The sequence below is a fragment of the Oryzias latipes genome, chromosome 5 (genome assembly GCF_053564925.1).
Source record: "Oryzias latipes strain Hd-rR chromosome 5, Olatipes_Hd-rR_3.1".
NCBI classification, from domain to species: domain Eukaryota; kingdom Metazoa; phylum Chordata; class Actinopteri; order Beloniformes; family Adrianichthyidae; genus Oryzias; species Oryzias latipes.
The window spans coordinates 20,803,046-20,820,123 of NC_136241.1; the positions used below are offsets into that span (position 1 = coordinate 20,803,046).

Consider the following 17,078-nt stretch of genomic DNA (forward strand, 5'->3'; position numbering starts at 1 on the left):
GTGAAGAAACATTTATGAGAATACTTGGTCTTTAATTATAATTATGCTGTTTGTTTGTTTCATTGTCGTCTTCTAGGACGCAGTTTTTACAGAGAGGCAGTAGTTCATTAGAAATCCACATTTGAGTTGTGGGTGGGATCCTTGGTGCAGAGTAAGCTGCAACCCCATTCTCATCTATTTGTTCACATGCTCCCCCGCTGGCCAACAGCAGCCCATCACTACCCCAACCTAACAATAGCGGTGCAAAAAAAAAAAAGAAGGCAAGCAATATCAGAGCTATCCAGCCGTACAGTTTTGAGCTAAATACCAGCTCATTCGAGGAAAACAATGGATATCATCGTATACATGAAAATGCATCAGAATGGAGTAGAGCGGGGAGTTCGTGGTTTGTCGTTGTGAAGCCTTGGCACAATGTCAATAAGGAAGATCTACCTCACTAACGGGGGAGCTGGATTCTTTCATCAGTCATTCTACACCCTATTCATCAATTAAGCCTTCGCTCTAAACCATTGGTTAAATTCATTTATAAGCCAATCGCAATAATATTTCTGCTTTTAAATTTGTGGATGTTTAACTCTACATTCTGACGGTTTTGCCAGCCCTTCTCTGTTCTCCACCTGGACCAATACTATGTCGTGGACTGACCTCAAACTCCAGCAGTGTCTGGGCTCTGGGGTTTTTCCATCTATGGTACGAGCTTCTCCCATCAGAATAAAGACGTCAGCTACAAAGACCCTAACGGCCAAAAGACTAGGGACTATTTCATGCACATTTATGTATCACAAAATAAATCCTTCTCTATTTATTGAAGTAGGTTCTATACCACACCAAAGAGCTTTTTCCAGTTGTTTTATTTTGTCTGCTCCTGAATCAAATAAACAATTTGAATAAAGAAATACTCAGAAATGCAATTTAATTTTCTTTATAAATGCCACAAGAACATGTTAAAAACACCAAAAACACAATTTTCATTGGAAATTCGTCATTAAATAAAGAAAGGGTTTTAGTTGGATTGGCAACGAGGCAGCTAGCAGAATGTTGAAGAAGATGCACTGATTTCAGGTGGAGCCTTTTAGAGTATTAAATTGTAGCTTCCCAGAATAAGTCACATCCAGAGAATGAAAGATATATTTAACCTTACAACCTTAGAAGTGTATTGTTGTTAGGTAAGTGTACAGTGTATGGGTCATTTCATCTTTCATTCTCAGGGGAAACACTGAAGGATATAAACAGTAACTGATTTGAATGCTTGTGATGAAGTTTACATCTTGATTTAAAGCTTTTACTTTGAGGAAATAAACACTGGTGATTGTTTTAAGCCAATTTTAAAGTTATAAAACATCATTTCAAAGTTGGTATTTCCCCTTTTTCTGCTACTGTGGGGGCTTTTGGCTGAAGTAAAATCAGAGTATTCATCATTCCAGAAACTCCTCAAAACTTCATAATGTGTCGGTAGATTCAGTTCAATGACGTTCACTACTGCAAAAAATAAAATAAAAAACTTCCTCCTCTCCTATCTGGAGGTAAAAATGGGAAAAGCGATCTCTCTTGTTTGGGGCTTTCTATGATGGTCAGAGTTGATTTACTTTGTGAAAAGGATCACTTCACATGTTTTCCATTCAGGTCATATTTGTGCAGGTGAGGTCCTCTCTGGTGTTCGTTTAATCTTCCAGCAGAGTCACAAAGAGGACTTTATCTTCCTTTCAAACCCCAGACTCCATCTCAACCTCCTATTTAGTTAGTTATATTACCAGCTGAGAACACTAACTCTTAGAGGCATTTCCCTTTAGGACATCGGTCATACACAGAGGGGATCAGAGTTCACGGCTGCTGGTTATTGGAACAAGAAAAGGCCAAGATAACTCATTTTTTTAATTTTCATCAAACCTGGACACAAGCTGGAGCAGTTCTGGCTTCTCAGGTTTTTCCCACGTCACATTTTTCTATTTTTCACATCAACACTACAGAAATTCAAATGCCAATTTTAATCAAAATTTGAAAATGATTTGCTAAAGTGAATTAGTCCCCTACAGACAGCTCACAAAACATCAGAAATACATTATTCCAAAGACTAATTTTTCAAAATAAGTTTATTTCAAACTAGAAAGCTACTATAAGCATCACAAAGAGAGGTACAATGTTGAACTAAGCATTCAAAGTTCAAAAAGGGCTATGGATGAAGTTGGAGTGCTCCAAACTCAAAATTGAACAGAACAGCACTGTCACCAAAACCACAAGAACAAAGGAACACATACACTCTACTGACCCATGATCAGGAGTTCCCAAAGAGAAAGAAAAAATACTAAAACATTGAGAGTTTCATGAAAGTGCTCATGATGGAGATGGTGCATTAGTGGTTTTTTACTCCACACTTTCATCCCAATGTTCAAAAAAAAGGTTGAAAAGAGATTCAGATGGGAAGTCATGCTGAGGACATCACACCTGCTTTTTTAGATGTAGCAGCTCAACTCTTACTTTCATTTGGGACTTTTAGAAAAAAATAATGAAATTTATTTTTGTTATATTCCACTCATTCATCATTGCAATTTTTTCAGTTAGTTTCTTTAAAAAAAGAAAGACAAGAAAGACAGAGCGCAACATCAACATTTTGACGTTTGTGTGATTTATAAATTTGTGAGATTAAAAGACATAAAGCTGACGTGTTAATTTCAGGCTTACACTTTAAGTGAATAAAATGAAGTTGTTGTGAAATTGTGAAGACTCACATCTTAACAACGTACAGCTCTGATCCCTCTAAAGGAAACAGTAGATCGCAGCCAGCAAGGCCAAGTGGGCCCCATATGGTTTAAAAGTGGGCAGAAGATGTGGGCCCCGAATGGGTTTGTCTGCAGTTTCCGTGGTGGCCTCAGCTGTGTTTGGCCACGTTGACTTTTCTTTAAAGGCCCACTCTGATCATCTTTTTATCTATAGTAAAAGTGTTTCCAGTGGTCTTTTAATTATGATTGTGACTTTTTTAGGCAAAATTCAAAAAACCAGTGTTGTTTTCTGAGACATAGTTTCTGCAGAGCGGCAGTAGTTTGCCTTTGAGCTATGGGAGAGACTGTCGGTGTGAAGTAAGCCCATAAGTTACCCATAACTGAAAGCTCTCTGTTTACACTCTCTCCTGCTAGCTTTCAGCCCCTCACTACCCCAACCTGACATTACTGGTGTAACAAAATATGGCGGCCAAATGTCTGAGCACCTTCAGCCGTACAACTTTGGGTCAGAGGCTTGGAAGAGGAAAACGCAGACGTACATTGATCTAGGTATCTACAGGTGGTTGCATCAGAATGGAGCTGAGCAGGGAGCTTTTTTAAATGTCATTTAATCACAATTTGAACTAAGATAAATTATCAAAACAGCATTTTTAAGCTTAATTTTCTTCGTATCTGTCTTCCATCATCAGAAAAATGCCACAAAACCATGTCAAGAACACACATCAAAAACCTATTCTTAAAACATTTATAGTCTATGCTCACTCTCATAACCTTTTTTACCTTTACCATGAAGCCTGGAGACAGATGCACTCAAAAGTGCACAGAAAATAAGAGCAGTTTCATGCAGATCTGAAGGTCGATGAAGAACAGTTCAGAATTTAAGCTCTGGCAAGAAAACAGTCCAGTTTCTACTAAAGCAAAATATATTTTTTCAACATACTGAAAAGTAAAGAAATGTGTTCATAAAAATACAAAAAAAAAAAAAAATTAGCAAAAAAGAATTCCCAAAAGTTTTAAAATGAGCATTTTTGTTTGAGTCAGACCAACAAGCAAGAAGTACTTTTAAAAGAGTAGCTCTGAAAGCAAAGGACACAAAAGGATAAGGAGAAAATAAAGACATGAATGACTTTAGCACATAAGGACCACGAAGAGCATCCAGAAAACAAGATGCAGGTTAAGCTTTTTAAAATCTTTTTTTCTTTTTCTTTTTCAATTTTCAAATCAGTGCAGGGTGCTTGGAAAGTGTGAGCTGCGTGTTGAGAAGAAGTGTTGCCATAATGGTTGATTTAATTAAATTATAAATAAATATTATTACATCTGTGCTCGATGAACCACACAGAAGGTCTGTTTTCCCACCCCAGTCAAATATTAAACACTATTTTACTGCAGCTTGTTCAGCTACATCACATTTAAAACATTTAAAAAAATAATCTAAATACGCAACAACACTGACAAATTTGTAAATAAAATTCAGCACGTGTTGTAACCCTTGTGCTATCCTACGCACTTTAACATTGGGAGTTGGGTCATCTAGACCCACTAAACAGTGTTTTGAACCTTTTTTCCTCAATGATTTGTGATCTTCACTGGTGTCCATGGATTACATGAAATCTTTCCACCTTTATCCACCTTTGTCATGGTAGGGAGAACACGTCAATGGAAGGGTGGGGTCATAGGACAGCCCAAGGGTTAAATTAATTTGATTCAATTTTTTGACTTTTTATTTCTCTGGATGTATGCATATGTTTTTGGCTCAGTTGTTTTTATGCTGCTTTTGTTTGTGACTAGTTTTTATGTTTTTTCTGTATTGTTATCAATATTATTGCTTTGTAATTCCTCGGTTGCATTTTTGGGATTAAAGAACCCTCATAGGGGAACAGACATGATCACTATCAGTCTGGCAATATTATATCTCAGTGTAAAGTCATATCTATTTCCATTATACTTTTTTTTTTAGGTTTCTTTCTTTAAACTTTTAACTTTGAGTTTTGTTTTATTTTATCTTGATGCATTCTTCTTTTAAATAATAAAAAATGAACCAACTTCCTCATCACTTTTCACTCTCATTTAGTCATGTTTTCTCAGAAAAAATATACACAAACCAAGAAATGATCTGACTCCAGAGCCTGTGTTGAAAGAACCCGACACACCTGAACATGGGCTTTTCTAAACACCAGAGTTTTTTGTTGCTTTTTTCTATTTGGAGTCCAAATCAAATACAGGGATTTTCGTATTCAGTAGAGCATGTGCTGGAGAGCCGCTCAGAAACAATAAATCTGTCAGAGTCTTCTCAGGAGTAAGTGGATGCAGATGTCCCACCTTGTTTCTCATGAAAAACGATGGAGAACAGCAGCCGGCTTCTGTCGCTGACCTGACAGAAGGCAGCTTTTTTCAGAAGAAATGTCTTTAACTCAACTTTTCCTCCTCCATATTTAGGAGGCCAGCAGGCTAAGAATGCAGACAAAATAATTAAAGAGGTTCCATTTGAGCAACTGGAACCTTTTCATACTCAGAAAGGGGTGCAGGTCAAAACACAGAAAGGACAGCTGGGAGTCAGGTCAAGCTGTGGAGCTGGATTACACGTTTATGCAGGTTTAAGATTGTTTTCTGACAGCTGAGTTACACATTTGGGGAGCTGCTGCTTTAACTGTGGGGTAGCTAATTTGCTGCATGTCACAGATCCATACAGACATTCACAGAACATCATCACAGAGGGAAAGAAAATAAGAAGTCAGGCAATGGAGCAGAAATTCAAGAGTTAAAAGCAAGAAAGAATTTGGTTTTAAAAATGGGAAACATTGTTCAAAAAGTAAATTAAATACAACATGAATGAAAAATATTGAATAAGGAAAATTAGTAAATATTAATGCTTATGTATTTTTGTCACAAAGATAAAGGGTAAAAAACAAAGAGTAAAAAAAAGTTTTCTGCCGATGTCCCACTGAAAAACATGAGAGGTCTGGAAAGATTATCATAGATACTCTTCAACTGTGAGACAGAATGTAAATCAACAATCAAGGATATCCCATTTAAAGACATATAATGGTGCAGAAAATAAATATTTAGTCAAAAAAAAAATGCTCATCTCAAAACTTTGTAATGTGATCCTGGTTAGTCAGTCAAAGGTTAAGTCAGAAGTCAAAGGTTTCCTGGTTATTATAACAGCTGGTAATTTTGGATTTTATGGTACAAGCACCAAACTTGGCATGGGTGTACCTTAGGATGCCCTCTTTCAGAAAAGCATGTCAGCCACAAGAAAATCCTAGATTTTAAAAATATATAAAAGTATTTTGTAGGCAGACCTCAAGTTTAAGGACAGCATTTTGCACATGAACAGCCCATATTGTTGAGACTGAGGCAAATAGAATTTGAATATTTTTTAATACTTGAGTGCATGGCTGCCATCATGACAAATGGCTGCCATTTTGGATTTTTCTAATGGCGAACTGGCTTTTCAGAAAAAGGGGATCTAAGTGTCATCTATGGCAGATTTGGTGCTTGTACCCCAAACCCACCTAACTGTGTTTCTTCACTGGGTTTGTTACACCGTAGCTTTCCATTCTTCTTGAGAGCTTGATGTTCTGGGAAACTTTCAACTCCCTCCACAGATTCTCTGTTGAGTTGTGCTCCAGAGATAGGCCACTTGGGAAACAATGAATTGCTTTTTTATGTAGCCACTCCTTTCATATCCAGGTATTTGGGACCACTGACTGAACGCTCTTCAGAAAGGGCTTTGGCCTTGCCAAAATCTTCATTTTGTTCTTCTTGAGGTATTCACAGGAGAGCCCGGAAAGCTTTCTGACTTGGAGCCGAAAGTCCCGTCACATACACTGATTGATGCTCTTAAAGAAAAAAAAAAACCCTATGAAGTATGCAGAGGCAGAGTTCATGGAAGTGACTAACAGCTGCAGGTGTGCACACTCCAGCAACAGCGGGATTTGACACGCGCAAACCCCCATTATGTCACAGCAGATGGAAGCGGGGCTCGACCTTTATTTGCTCTTTGACACAGCTACTCTCCACGGTGGAGAGGGGGAGCAGGAAGGATAGTTTCAGTCATCACTTTCTAAACTCTCACCTTTCATCTTGACCTGACCATTTTAAAGGTCCCAACGATTGACAGGCGTTAGTAGCGCTCTGCTCTGAGAGTAAAGCTAACAGAAGATCGTTGTAGAGGACACACGTCATAACTCTTGTGGCTGCTGCAGTCAGGTATGTGTCTCGCTGTTACTCTCCTCCCATGCGGACGCAGCTATGCAGCTTCTCATCAGTAAGAGACTGAATGTCTAAGAATTATTTAAAAAGCGAAATGTTAAATTGTAGGTATTTATTCAAACATTTTAAACACTATTTGGTGCTTTGTAAAAAAAAAAAAAAAAAAAAAAAAAAAAAAAAAAAAAGGAATTAATGAAACCTAAATACAACGATAACATGGTCGGGTCAGAGGTCACCCGCATGTTAAAAAGAGGCAAACCAGGAGAAATTGGTAATCACTTCAAAAATGATTTTGAATGATCCTCACACAAACAAATGACCCCATAGCTACTAGTCTGAAACCCTTTTTATTAAAATCACCTTTTTTTCTTTGGCAGGAAGGCTCATCTGTTGATTTGGGGGTTTCGAAACTGTTGAAACTTTTGGTTGATTCATAGCCATTTTTAGTTCATTTAAGTTCAATGTAAGCAGTACTGTAGAGTATGCTGAACGTTGGAATATAAATATATAGATACATATCTATATAGACATATAAAGATATATATATATTTGGCTAAGCGAGCGTGACATTGACTCCCTGATCTACACCACCAGGATCTACAGTACTGTCATAAGAGATGTCTGAGATGTCATTCAGGCTCCCGAAATGCAGCCGGATGGCGACAAAGAGAGGCAAGGTAGTCCACACAGGAGGGGTCTCACTCCCAGAAGGAACAATAGCAGACATTGAGCACAATTACAAGTACCTTGAAATCCCTGGAAAGACCTCAGACCTCTCAGTCCAGAAAAGGACAGTGCTAGGAACAGCTAAGATACTGCAGGACCCTCAAGCTCCCAGGACTCTGGTAGAGGCCTGAGCTTGGAGGAGAAACCACCCGTGGAAGCGTGAGAGGGGCGTTTTTATATTCAATCTGTCCGAGGAAAGTTGTTAATTGAATCTACTAATACCATTATAAAATCATTTCAAAATGAAATATATCGATCTATAAGCGATCCTGCAAAATACTATTTGGATAGAGACCCAGTAGGTTTATTTTACTGTAACGTAAAAATGACCAAGTGCATCACGGCGGACAGCACACATGTGATCGCAGCAAAAAAATGATCAATCCATCATTAGAGTCCAATGTGTGGATCTTACATAATTCTTGTTTGTACACATATTTAAATTACACTTGGTTATCTTGCAAGGAATCTGGAAAACTTCCCCTGAACTGTTCAGTGTTCATAAACAGTGTGGTTATTTTTGTTTAGTTAAGCAATTAGATGTACTTGATAATAAATTCTTTTATTTCTTTTAAAAGATTATTTACACAAAAACTTCAGAGTCAGAGGAACATGGACATCCAAACATCTCCTTTAAAGAGAGTTTGGAAAGTGGACTTTGACCAGTCAGTACAGCCATCTTTAACTACTACAATTCTAGAAGATGTTTAATATAGATTCTGCTGCTGTCTACTAAAGGAAACAACTTTAAAACTGTAAATATAATAGATATGAACTTTATTAAAACAGTCCAGGAACCGGGTGCAAAAAAGGACATGTTTGTCATCTTTTGAACCTGCAGAAGTGTCCTGCACGAATCCCCGACAGTCCAACCGTCCAGCCAAGGTGCCTTTAATAAGCATGTTTAAATGATGTTTAAATGTGGCGCTGGAACTCAGGCCTGCAGCTTTGGCGCTTCATTCTCTCAGAAGTGACTCGAAACAGCCGGAGAATCAGGTCTTCAGGAGGCTGTTGATAGATTTGATCTCCTCAGAGGACAGTGCAGACAGTCTGTAGCCTCTGAGCTCCGGTTTACCTACAGAAATGAAGGGAATAGTTTTAGCTATTCAATAATAAAAGTTTAATTGATGAAACTTACTTTGACTTCTGAATGTTTGAATGAAGCGTCAGGGCATCTTTTCCACTAGTTGCTGTTGTTATGAGACAGTTTTACCCCTCCTGGTGCAAACATTTTACGGTACTTTATTTTAATTTGTTTGTATTTTACTAAAGAAAATGATAGCTCTAGAGACGCACTAATGATTAAAAAAAATGTTTGTAGTGACCTGGACACAGAGTAAAGGCTCCTGAACTGAGTGTCTAGAAGAGTGCATGTGCAGATCAGATCAGTCTGTAGGTGTGAGCAGGTGGAAAACATCTGTAGACTAACATTTCGCCTGCTTTTGAGTGTGCTGCCCCCTTGTGGCATTGGAACCTTACAGCAGCTCAGTCAGAGAAAATGCAAAGAAATCTGTAAACAAAGATATATTATGAGGTCTGCTGTTGTCTTGGTGTTTCCACTCTTAGCTTGCAGTATTTATTTGTGTCACCTTAGGACTCCGCAGTTACGCAACTGGCTTCAACCGGAACGACCGACAAGTACGTTGTGTAACTGAACTCTACAGAAACAGTGCAAAGCCCCAAATGAACGCTGTTAATTAATTTGTCTTGATATTTCACATTTTCACAAATGTCAGTTTAACATTTTGGAATTAGGAACCTATTTTAGCTTATTAACTTTTCTTGAGTTTTGTGAGTTTTCAACTTGTCAAAAGTAACATCCTCTGTTCCAAATGGCTACCAGTGTTTTACAGCACTTCTTTTCTTCCCAAAACCCCTTTATGTTCATCCAAAAGAGAAATGCAACACCTCTTCTCCTTCCAACAGGAGGGCAGGACCAGAGGGAGGAATCACGTTTCCCCTTCTGCTACACAGCCTGTAAAGCGTTTTATTAAAATTGTCAGCTTTAATTTTTCCTTTTTTGTTTTCTTATTTTGAAAGAGTTGCATACCTTGAATCTCATTGAGATGATTGAATTTAGTTTTCAGTTCTCTGCGAAGGTTATTTATTTCTTTATCCAGCTGTTCTTGGTCTGCAGCACAAAAGAAATACATTTTTATTTTTATGAATAAACACATAAAGCATGGAAGTGTGTTTTCTTTAAGGATTACCTTTCTGGACCATCCCTTTAGTTTTGGATTTGTCAAACTCAATAAACATGTTTCCAAAGCAAACCTTCACATTCTCTGCAAACAAAAACAAGAACATTAAGGCTGGAAAAGGCTGGGTTTGTTATTTAACAGCAGCACTTCTGACATATTTCATAAATGCAGCGATCAGGTTTTCCTTTCTTGCCTCTAAACATGACGGGACCCGGTCCTGCCTCACCTGAATCAGACAGCTCATGTTTGAGAGCGTTCAGCGCCTCCCTGTTCCGGTTTCTCTTCAAGTCCAGGTCCACTATCTGAAGAAAAGAAAAAAAAAAGAAAGACACATGAATTCATATTTACCTAATTTAGTATCCAATTTTTGGTTATTAAATGAAGAAAATGGGTCAAAGTAAGACCCTGGCTGGTGACAGCCAAAAAGAATATAAAGTGAACTAAACTAACAAAGACAGAGTGTCCATTTATGTCACAGATATTATGATCAAAATTTATAGTAGATTTTATGTTAAAAGAGAAATTGTCCGTGTTTGCTGCACTAGCTGCTAAAATATCCACTTGTAGTTTATAGAAAATTTCATTTGCAAATAAATTTCTTATAAAATCTTTAAAATGTCAAATAGAGCCAGATTGAAAGCAGAACTTTTGAATTTCTGTCTTTCTTCAAGAGTGGTATCAAGCTAATCTTTATCTAATTTCTTTTCAACTTTATTACGTTTAAGTAGAGGAAAACACTTCTTTTTTTGTTTACATCTCTGTGAGTGGAATTTCCCCAAACAGATCATCAATACAAAAAATATTTTGTTGGACACGCCATCTAATTCATAGTATAACATGACATAAAATATTATTTTAGGATATTTTTTACTCAATTTTGTGAACAGAAATTTCGATCCATCATGATCATCATCCAGGCAGCCCAACTTGAACTTCAGTATCACTTGTTTTTAAGCTAGTGAAGCGGTTCGGTGACCTCTTTGCTAGCTGAAGCTATCTATGTTAAACATGACTTTTGAAAAAAGAAACGATTTGCGGTTCGTCACAACATACCTGCTGTTTGGTTGTGATAACCTCCTCGGCTGCTTCTTCCACTTCTGTCAGGTAGTCCAGCACACGCTGCGAACCCGCATCCATGTTGGCGGTGTCGCATCTAAATATGTTCTACGAGAAACACAAGAGAAGGCGGAACGCTTCATCTTCTGCATTTTCTTGGCGGTAGGCAAACAGCTTGCTGGTCGTTACCGCCGCCAACTGGAGTGGAGTGTAAACCGGGATCTTTTCTTAACTTTCACGTTCTTACTTACATTCGAGTGGAATCTTCTCAAAAAATGAATTCAATCTTAATTTGCAAAAATTTCATAAATAAAAAAAAGCGCACATCGACCATTGCCTAAATTTACAGATACCTCAAACTTCATGTTCAACATTTCAAGGTTGTTTAAATTTGGATTTTTTTTTTTTAGTTTAAAAAAAATGTATTCATGTTTTAAAAACGTTCGAGTCTTACGTCTCAATCTAGTTATTGCTCTTTTCCTATCCTATGTTGTCCCGCTCTCATCATTTTCCCCTCTATTATTCCTTTGTTCCTTCTCCCAGTGTCTTCGTCATATTTCTTTCTCTCTTTGATTATGTTTTTATCTCTGCTTTGCTAAGACTGATCTTTAACTCAAAATCCTTTATTGGAAACTATTCAAGCACATTTAGTGGCTATTTCATCATCTTGTTTCTCTATATGAGCTGAACCCAGAAAATATCACAATGACCCGCATTGTTTTTAGTAACCCCCAATGTTTGCTGGAAATATCTGGTCTACTTTCTTATTTACAGTTTTTAATATTTGCTAATGATGAACTTAAGTCTGAACCATCTGAACATATAAGATTTCCCATTGGCCTATGACAAGCAGAATATTTCTGATGCCCATACAAACATTTGATTTCACTGCTTTTTTGGAAACTGAGGAGGCGAAATGAATAAACAGCTGTGTTTTATGCTGCGTATAGTATAAATGTTATCCAAATGTACATGAAAAGAGAGTTTACATTTTTTTGTCTCAGTATTTGCCCAAAGTAAAATTAAGTGGCTAAACCTGGACCACTGGTTCATTCATCTGTTTGCTTTATTGGGTGTGTTTGTATTTTTTTAAGTGTTAAACAAAATTTATTCTGATCATGTATTTAAAATTTAGACTTAAGCGGATGGGGGACACTGAAACATTAGACAACACATTAGATTTAAAAATATCTCAATCTCTGTAAATAAAATTCAGATTTTTTTCACATCTTCAGGTCAAAAACCTGAGAAAGATCCGTGCAGAAAGACAAATATAAAACCCAGGGTTGGGAAGCATTACTGCCTTCTGCTTGTAAATGTAGCTGTTATTTATTTTGACAAACCACAAGCTTCATAATCAAGTTATTAGGACATGAAAACAAACATTTTAAAAGATTTGTTGTTTAATTAAAAACATACAGGCTTGTCCATATTCCTTGACATGTAGCAGTTATGTAAACATACTGAAGGATTTTTCCCCTGAAACAGCTTCAAAACAATCATAAAATGCACATTTACAGATAGTTGATATCAAAAACTGAAAAATTATCTCCAGTATCTAGTTATAATAAATTATTGCCCAAAAAAGTACTTAAAAAAAAGGAAAAAAAGACTAATTTTACATTCTGCTCTATCATACTTATATGACAAATTCCACTAGTCTGGTTCTGCTGGGCTTGCAGGTTTGGGATCGTTTGGATTTGGGTTTCGTGTTGCCAGTGGTAGAATCGGCTTTTGTTTGCTGCTTCTTCGAGCCAGCTGCTCTGGACCGCTCACCTCCAGTTTTCCTGCACTCAGAAAAGCTCCGTCTTTCCTCTGATCTGTTCGGCGGTCGATCCGCTCCACCTCTTCTATGCTCAGAGTCTGTGCTCCTCCATAAAACTCCCATCTTGCCGTCTGACACAGGCCCCCTCCCAGAGCTGTCGGCGGAGTCCCTGACAGTGGAATGAGATCGGGTTGTTGCACCTTGATTGGGGTTGCGGATGTTTCCTGATGCTTGCATTCTCTTCATGTGGCTGCTGGTCCTGACGGGGCTGTTAAACCTGGGAGCCCTGCAGCTCCTGTCTGAGGAGGAGGGGCGGCTCTCACTGGAGCTCCTTTTTGCAAGAGATGAAGACCTGTGGCTGCGCTCCAGCATGGAAGGAGGTCCGGACTGACGGCTGTGATAGGAGCGGCAGCAGAAGGCAGTGCAGTTGGAGTATTTCATCTGGCAGACAGTGCAGGTGCAGCCAGACAGCAGGCTGGGGTGACCCCCCAGAGATGAGAGGAAGGTGAGCAGGAAGGCACGCTGACACTGAAGGATGCACTTCGGAGAGCTGAGGCGAGCCGAGGCAGTTGTTGGTGCCCGGTAACAGGTGAATGTAGACTCTGGTGGTGCCGACTCGCCACGCTCTTCCTGAACAGTCTGCATCTGATGCCACTCCAGCTGCAGCAGCCTCTCCAGGTATCGCTCCAGAGGGCCCACAGGCCTCAGCCGGGACGCTGCTTTATCCTCCATTTTGTAGAAGACGGCCAGCTGACTCAAGTTCCAAGAGTTTAACGGTGGAGGGAGGAAGTCTGGGAACTCAAATGTTCCGTGTCTTTTGGATCTGTGGATCTGGAGGGAGGACTCCCCATCCTTTATGACCTCTGGTCTGAGCTCAAGTTTTGGCGGGACTCCACTGCAGGGTGAAACAGGATCTTTTTCCCCCTCAGACAGGTCTGTGTTACTATCTTCCTGATCGTGGATGCTCAGGCCTCCGGCCTGCCTGGATAAGTGACGCTCCGGCAGATCCGTGCTGGAATCAGACGGGCAGCTGCAGGAGAAGGCTGCTGTGTGTCCACAGTGCTGAGCGGCTGATCGCACCCTCGGCTCCAGGCGCTCTTTTGCCCGGGGTGCTCGATGAGATGCTGGAGTTTCATGAGCTCTACAAGAGGGAGACATTGAGTTAGTGTTTCATGAGAGTTAGAGCACTAAAATACAAGCATAAGCTTACCTGCTGTGGGGAACAGCACATTTGGTAGAACTGGAGTTGGCCCCATGCTTTCTTCTTTGTGGTCTCTGTGATTGAACATGAAGGAGACGCTGATATTTATCATCTTAGATTTTCATTTTAACTGATGATTTGCTCCACTATAAACTCATTTGGCAGTTGTTCCAAATTTTCTTGAATCTTCTTATTAAAAGATGACCTATGATAGATTTATGTATTGCCAAGGAATTCAGAGTGACTGATCGATCACCTCACTGATACAGGATGTGTGCAAATTCCTTTACTTAGATATGCATATAGTGCATTCACTATTTTCTAAATGTCCAAATCCACAAATCCATGATCGAGTGCCCGAGAAATTTCCTAGAAGTCTCGGTGATAAACCAGTGTGCATTGATGCTCACTAGATTGGGGAATATGGACCACAGTGCACTGCATTTGAATAGTTTTTGTGAAAAAAAACCCATTTTGAATATATATATATTTTAAATACCATCCAAGTTCATCAGAACACAGCAGATTCATAGTCTTTGTGAAATGTTTGTATTTAAAAGCTTTTCACTTTTTTTTGTCACATGTACAGTTAGGAAACGGTTTCACCTCTACAATGAGATGCTTACTTTGCTGCTCGCTCTGAAGGTTAAATGTTAAATCAAATAAAAGAAAAGGTAGGATATTTACAGGATCTCTGAAACATTCACAGCAAATTTAAAATATAGCTGTGCATCAGTAAATGACTAAACCTATATGCAAATCAGCTGTTGTGCAAATTAAGTTGAGAAAACTGTGCAAAAGAGACTTTTGTGAGTTCAACAGTTTTATACACATGAATGTTGTTGAATATTAAGGTGTACTGTAAGAGCAGTAATAATAAACAATGAATATGGGAATGATGAGTATATTTGCTGTTTTAAAAAAAAGTACTGAGCATGGTGAGCACTACTGTTAGGGCACTATAGTTATTTAGTACGGAGCCTGTGTCCTGACATTAAGATATTAAAATATATCTTGTTCCCACAGATTATTATCTCGTTCGCACGAAATACTATTCCGTTCCCACAAGATACTATTCCGTTCCCTCGAAATGATTAACTCGTGCGAACGCAATAATTATTTCGTTTGAACGCAATAATTAATCCGTTCGAACGCAGCCTAGTTATCATAAATCTTTTGATATTTTTCTTATATTCATTGAAACAGTGATAAAGTGATCATTTTTGTTTTTCATCTTCCTTTTTTGAACGAATATGGGTCACAGAGACACGGACGTTACCAGTGAAAGCGGCGTTTGCCGGCATACAGAGAGCATCCGCGTGAATGACTTATGACGTGAATAATTATTGCGTTCGAACGGATTAATTATTGCGTTCGAACGAAATAATTATTGCGTTTGCACGAGTTAATCATTTCGATGGAACAGAATAGTATTTTGTGGGAACGGAATAGTATTTCGTGCGAACGAGATAATAATCTGTGGGAACAAGATATATTTTAATATCTTAATGTCAGGACACGGGCTCCGTAATTTAGTATTTTGGGATTAGGGGAAGGAATTTGGACACAGCCACATTGACATATGTTAATTTTGTGGGGAAAAATCAACAACAAATACAGTGATAGAAGAGTCAAATCAAAGGAATCTGTATATGTGGAGAAATGTTAATAAATATTTTTTTTTGAAAGAGTAATTTACAATATTACCTTTTAAAATGTTTATGGTATATTTTAAGCACAATTTGAAAACACAATAACAAAGCCCAGTGAGACAAACACATAGGAGCATCATTACCATAACAGGGTTATTAGTTTTCTGAATGGAGGTGAGCTGCGGCTGAGGAGACTTCCGTCGTGATGACCGTCTTCACCTACACATAAAATAACATTGATCACGGGGACATATTTCATAACCAGAGACCTTAATGTTCACACCTATTACATGGTTGTGCCTGTGATGAGTGGAGCAGCGATATCTCATCAGAAAACAACGCTGAAAACCTGCTAAATAAATAGACGAAGAGTGTCGCTGTGTGTCTGCATCAGTCTGACAGAAACCTATCAGCCTAACCAACCTGGACCTGGACTTGGACTCGCTACAATCCGCGTCCCTCCACGATGCCTTCGTCCGCCGCTCCTCCCCGCCGAAAGAAATTTTTATCCGTGGACCGCTAGGAGCATAAAGCACTTTCTACCCAGCTCTCGTGTATGGAAAGACGTTAGGATCAAAATCCCGCTTCGATTTTTTTAAGCGCCGAAGCATATACTTGAACATGTCTGTCTGCTTATCAGCTGATGAGAAATGGTAATTAAAAAAAATGTATATATATTTTTTTGTACTGTAAGGGATGTCTACTATGTGTATGCTTCTTCCTATAACATTTTATTTATTCGCTTATTATTTATTAGTTTTCTGCTACCAATTCTTGTGTGGCATCAGGCATGGGTTTATGAATATTAATATACCGTTTTTAATAATATATCAAAATTTACTGTAAACCATAAAAAAGCTGGTCTTCAAGTAAAGGTTAAAATTCTTATCTAATTTTTTTCCCCAAGGAAAAAGTTAGTGTTTTCTTACCCTAGTCCTTAAGATATAATGTCCTACATGGTTTCAACACCCAAAAACACGACTGTAAAAGCAGCCATATATCTCTGCAAAAGATGATAAGCAAGATGATAAGCAGAACTGGGTATTTTTTGTTGGTTTTAGTAATCATATAGAATGTGATGTTTGTTTTGTGCTTGCTATGCTTTATTATAATTTTGGTGTTGTTCTTGTCAATAAAGTTGAATTAGTAATGTCACATAAACATCCTGTTACTAGAAAAGTCAAAGGGAAACCACATTTAAGAGGTTTTTCTTTATCTGATGCCAACTTCACAACAATTTGACGTTGTGTCTACAGCTAAAGACCTTTAAGCTTTAACTATTTAACTTTTTATTATTTTGGATAATAAAATTAATGATTAATCAAAATTTATTCCAAGGATAGCTGGGGTTTACTTTGGATATTGGATGTCAAGCATAGTTACCCAGGAGGATATTGGAATGGATCACTATTGTTGCGCATTTTTTAATTCAAGACTAATTTTGGGTGCAGTAAAGTCTGTTCACAGTATTCAGCTCTGCTGATAATTCTGATGAGTTGTTCATGAACTTCAACACAAAAACCAATTTACTATAGAGTGAAGAGA

The 17,078-nt window shown here is 38.2% G+C and overlaps 2 protein-coding genes across 8 annotated transcripts; both read right to left on the reverse strand.

Annotated features, from left to right (window-relative positions):
- Positions 1 to 8,201: 8,201 nt before the first annotated feature.
- pdrg1 (p53 and DNA-damage regulated 1) lies at positions 8,202 to 11,072 on the reverse strand. Of its 2 annotated transcripts, XM_011475184.4 has the most exons (6): positions 10,913 to 11,072; positions 10,086 to 10,161; positions 9,869 to 9,943; positions 9,709 to 9,789; positions 9,567 to 9,633; positions 8,596 to 8,733 (listed from the first exon to the last, which is right to left on the reverse strand). In XM_011475184.4, the coding sequence occupies exons 1-5, from the start codon at positions 10,994 to 10,996 to the stop codon at positions 9,608 to 9,610; spliced, it is 342 nt and encodes a 113-aa protein (XP_011473486.1). In that variant the 5' UTR covers positions 10,997 to 11,072; the 3' UTR covers positions 8,596 to 8,733; positions 9,567 to 9,607. The 2 variants fall into 2 exon arrangements, with proteins under 2 accessions (XP_004068945.1, XP_011473486.1); XM_004068897.5 differs by lacking the exon at positions 9,567 to 9,633 and having other exon boundaries at positions 8,202 to 8,733.
- Positions 11,073 to 12,300: 1,228 nt separating this feature from the next.
- Positions 12,301 to 16,096, reverse strand: LOC101156967 (uncharacterized). Of its 6 annotated transcripts, none has more exons than XM_020703311.3 (5): positions 15,957 to 16,059; positions 15,824 to 15,885; positions 15,677 to 15,752; positions 13,891 to 13,955; positions 12,301 to 13,821 (listed from the first exon to the last, which is right to left on the reverse strand). In XM_020703311.3, exons 3-5 carry the CDS (start codon positions 15,677 to 15,679, stop codon positions 12,555 to 12,557), a joined length of 1,335 nt encoding a protein of 444 aa, XP_020558970.1. In that variant the 5' UTR covers positions 15,680 to 15,752; positions 15,824 to 15,885; positions 15,957 to 16,059; the 3' UTR covers positions 12,301 to 12,554. The 6 variants fall into 6 exon arrangements, with proteins under 6 accessions (XP_020558970.1, XP_020558971.1, XP_011473487.1 ...); XM_020703312.3 differs by having other exon boundaries at positions 15,817 to 15,885; XM_011475185.4 differs by lacking the exon at positions 15,824 to 15,885 and having other exon boundaries at positions 15,957 to 16,096.
- Between the last annotated feature and the right edge of the window lie 982 nt (positions 16,097 to 17,078).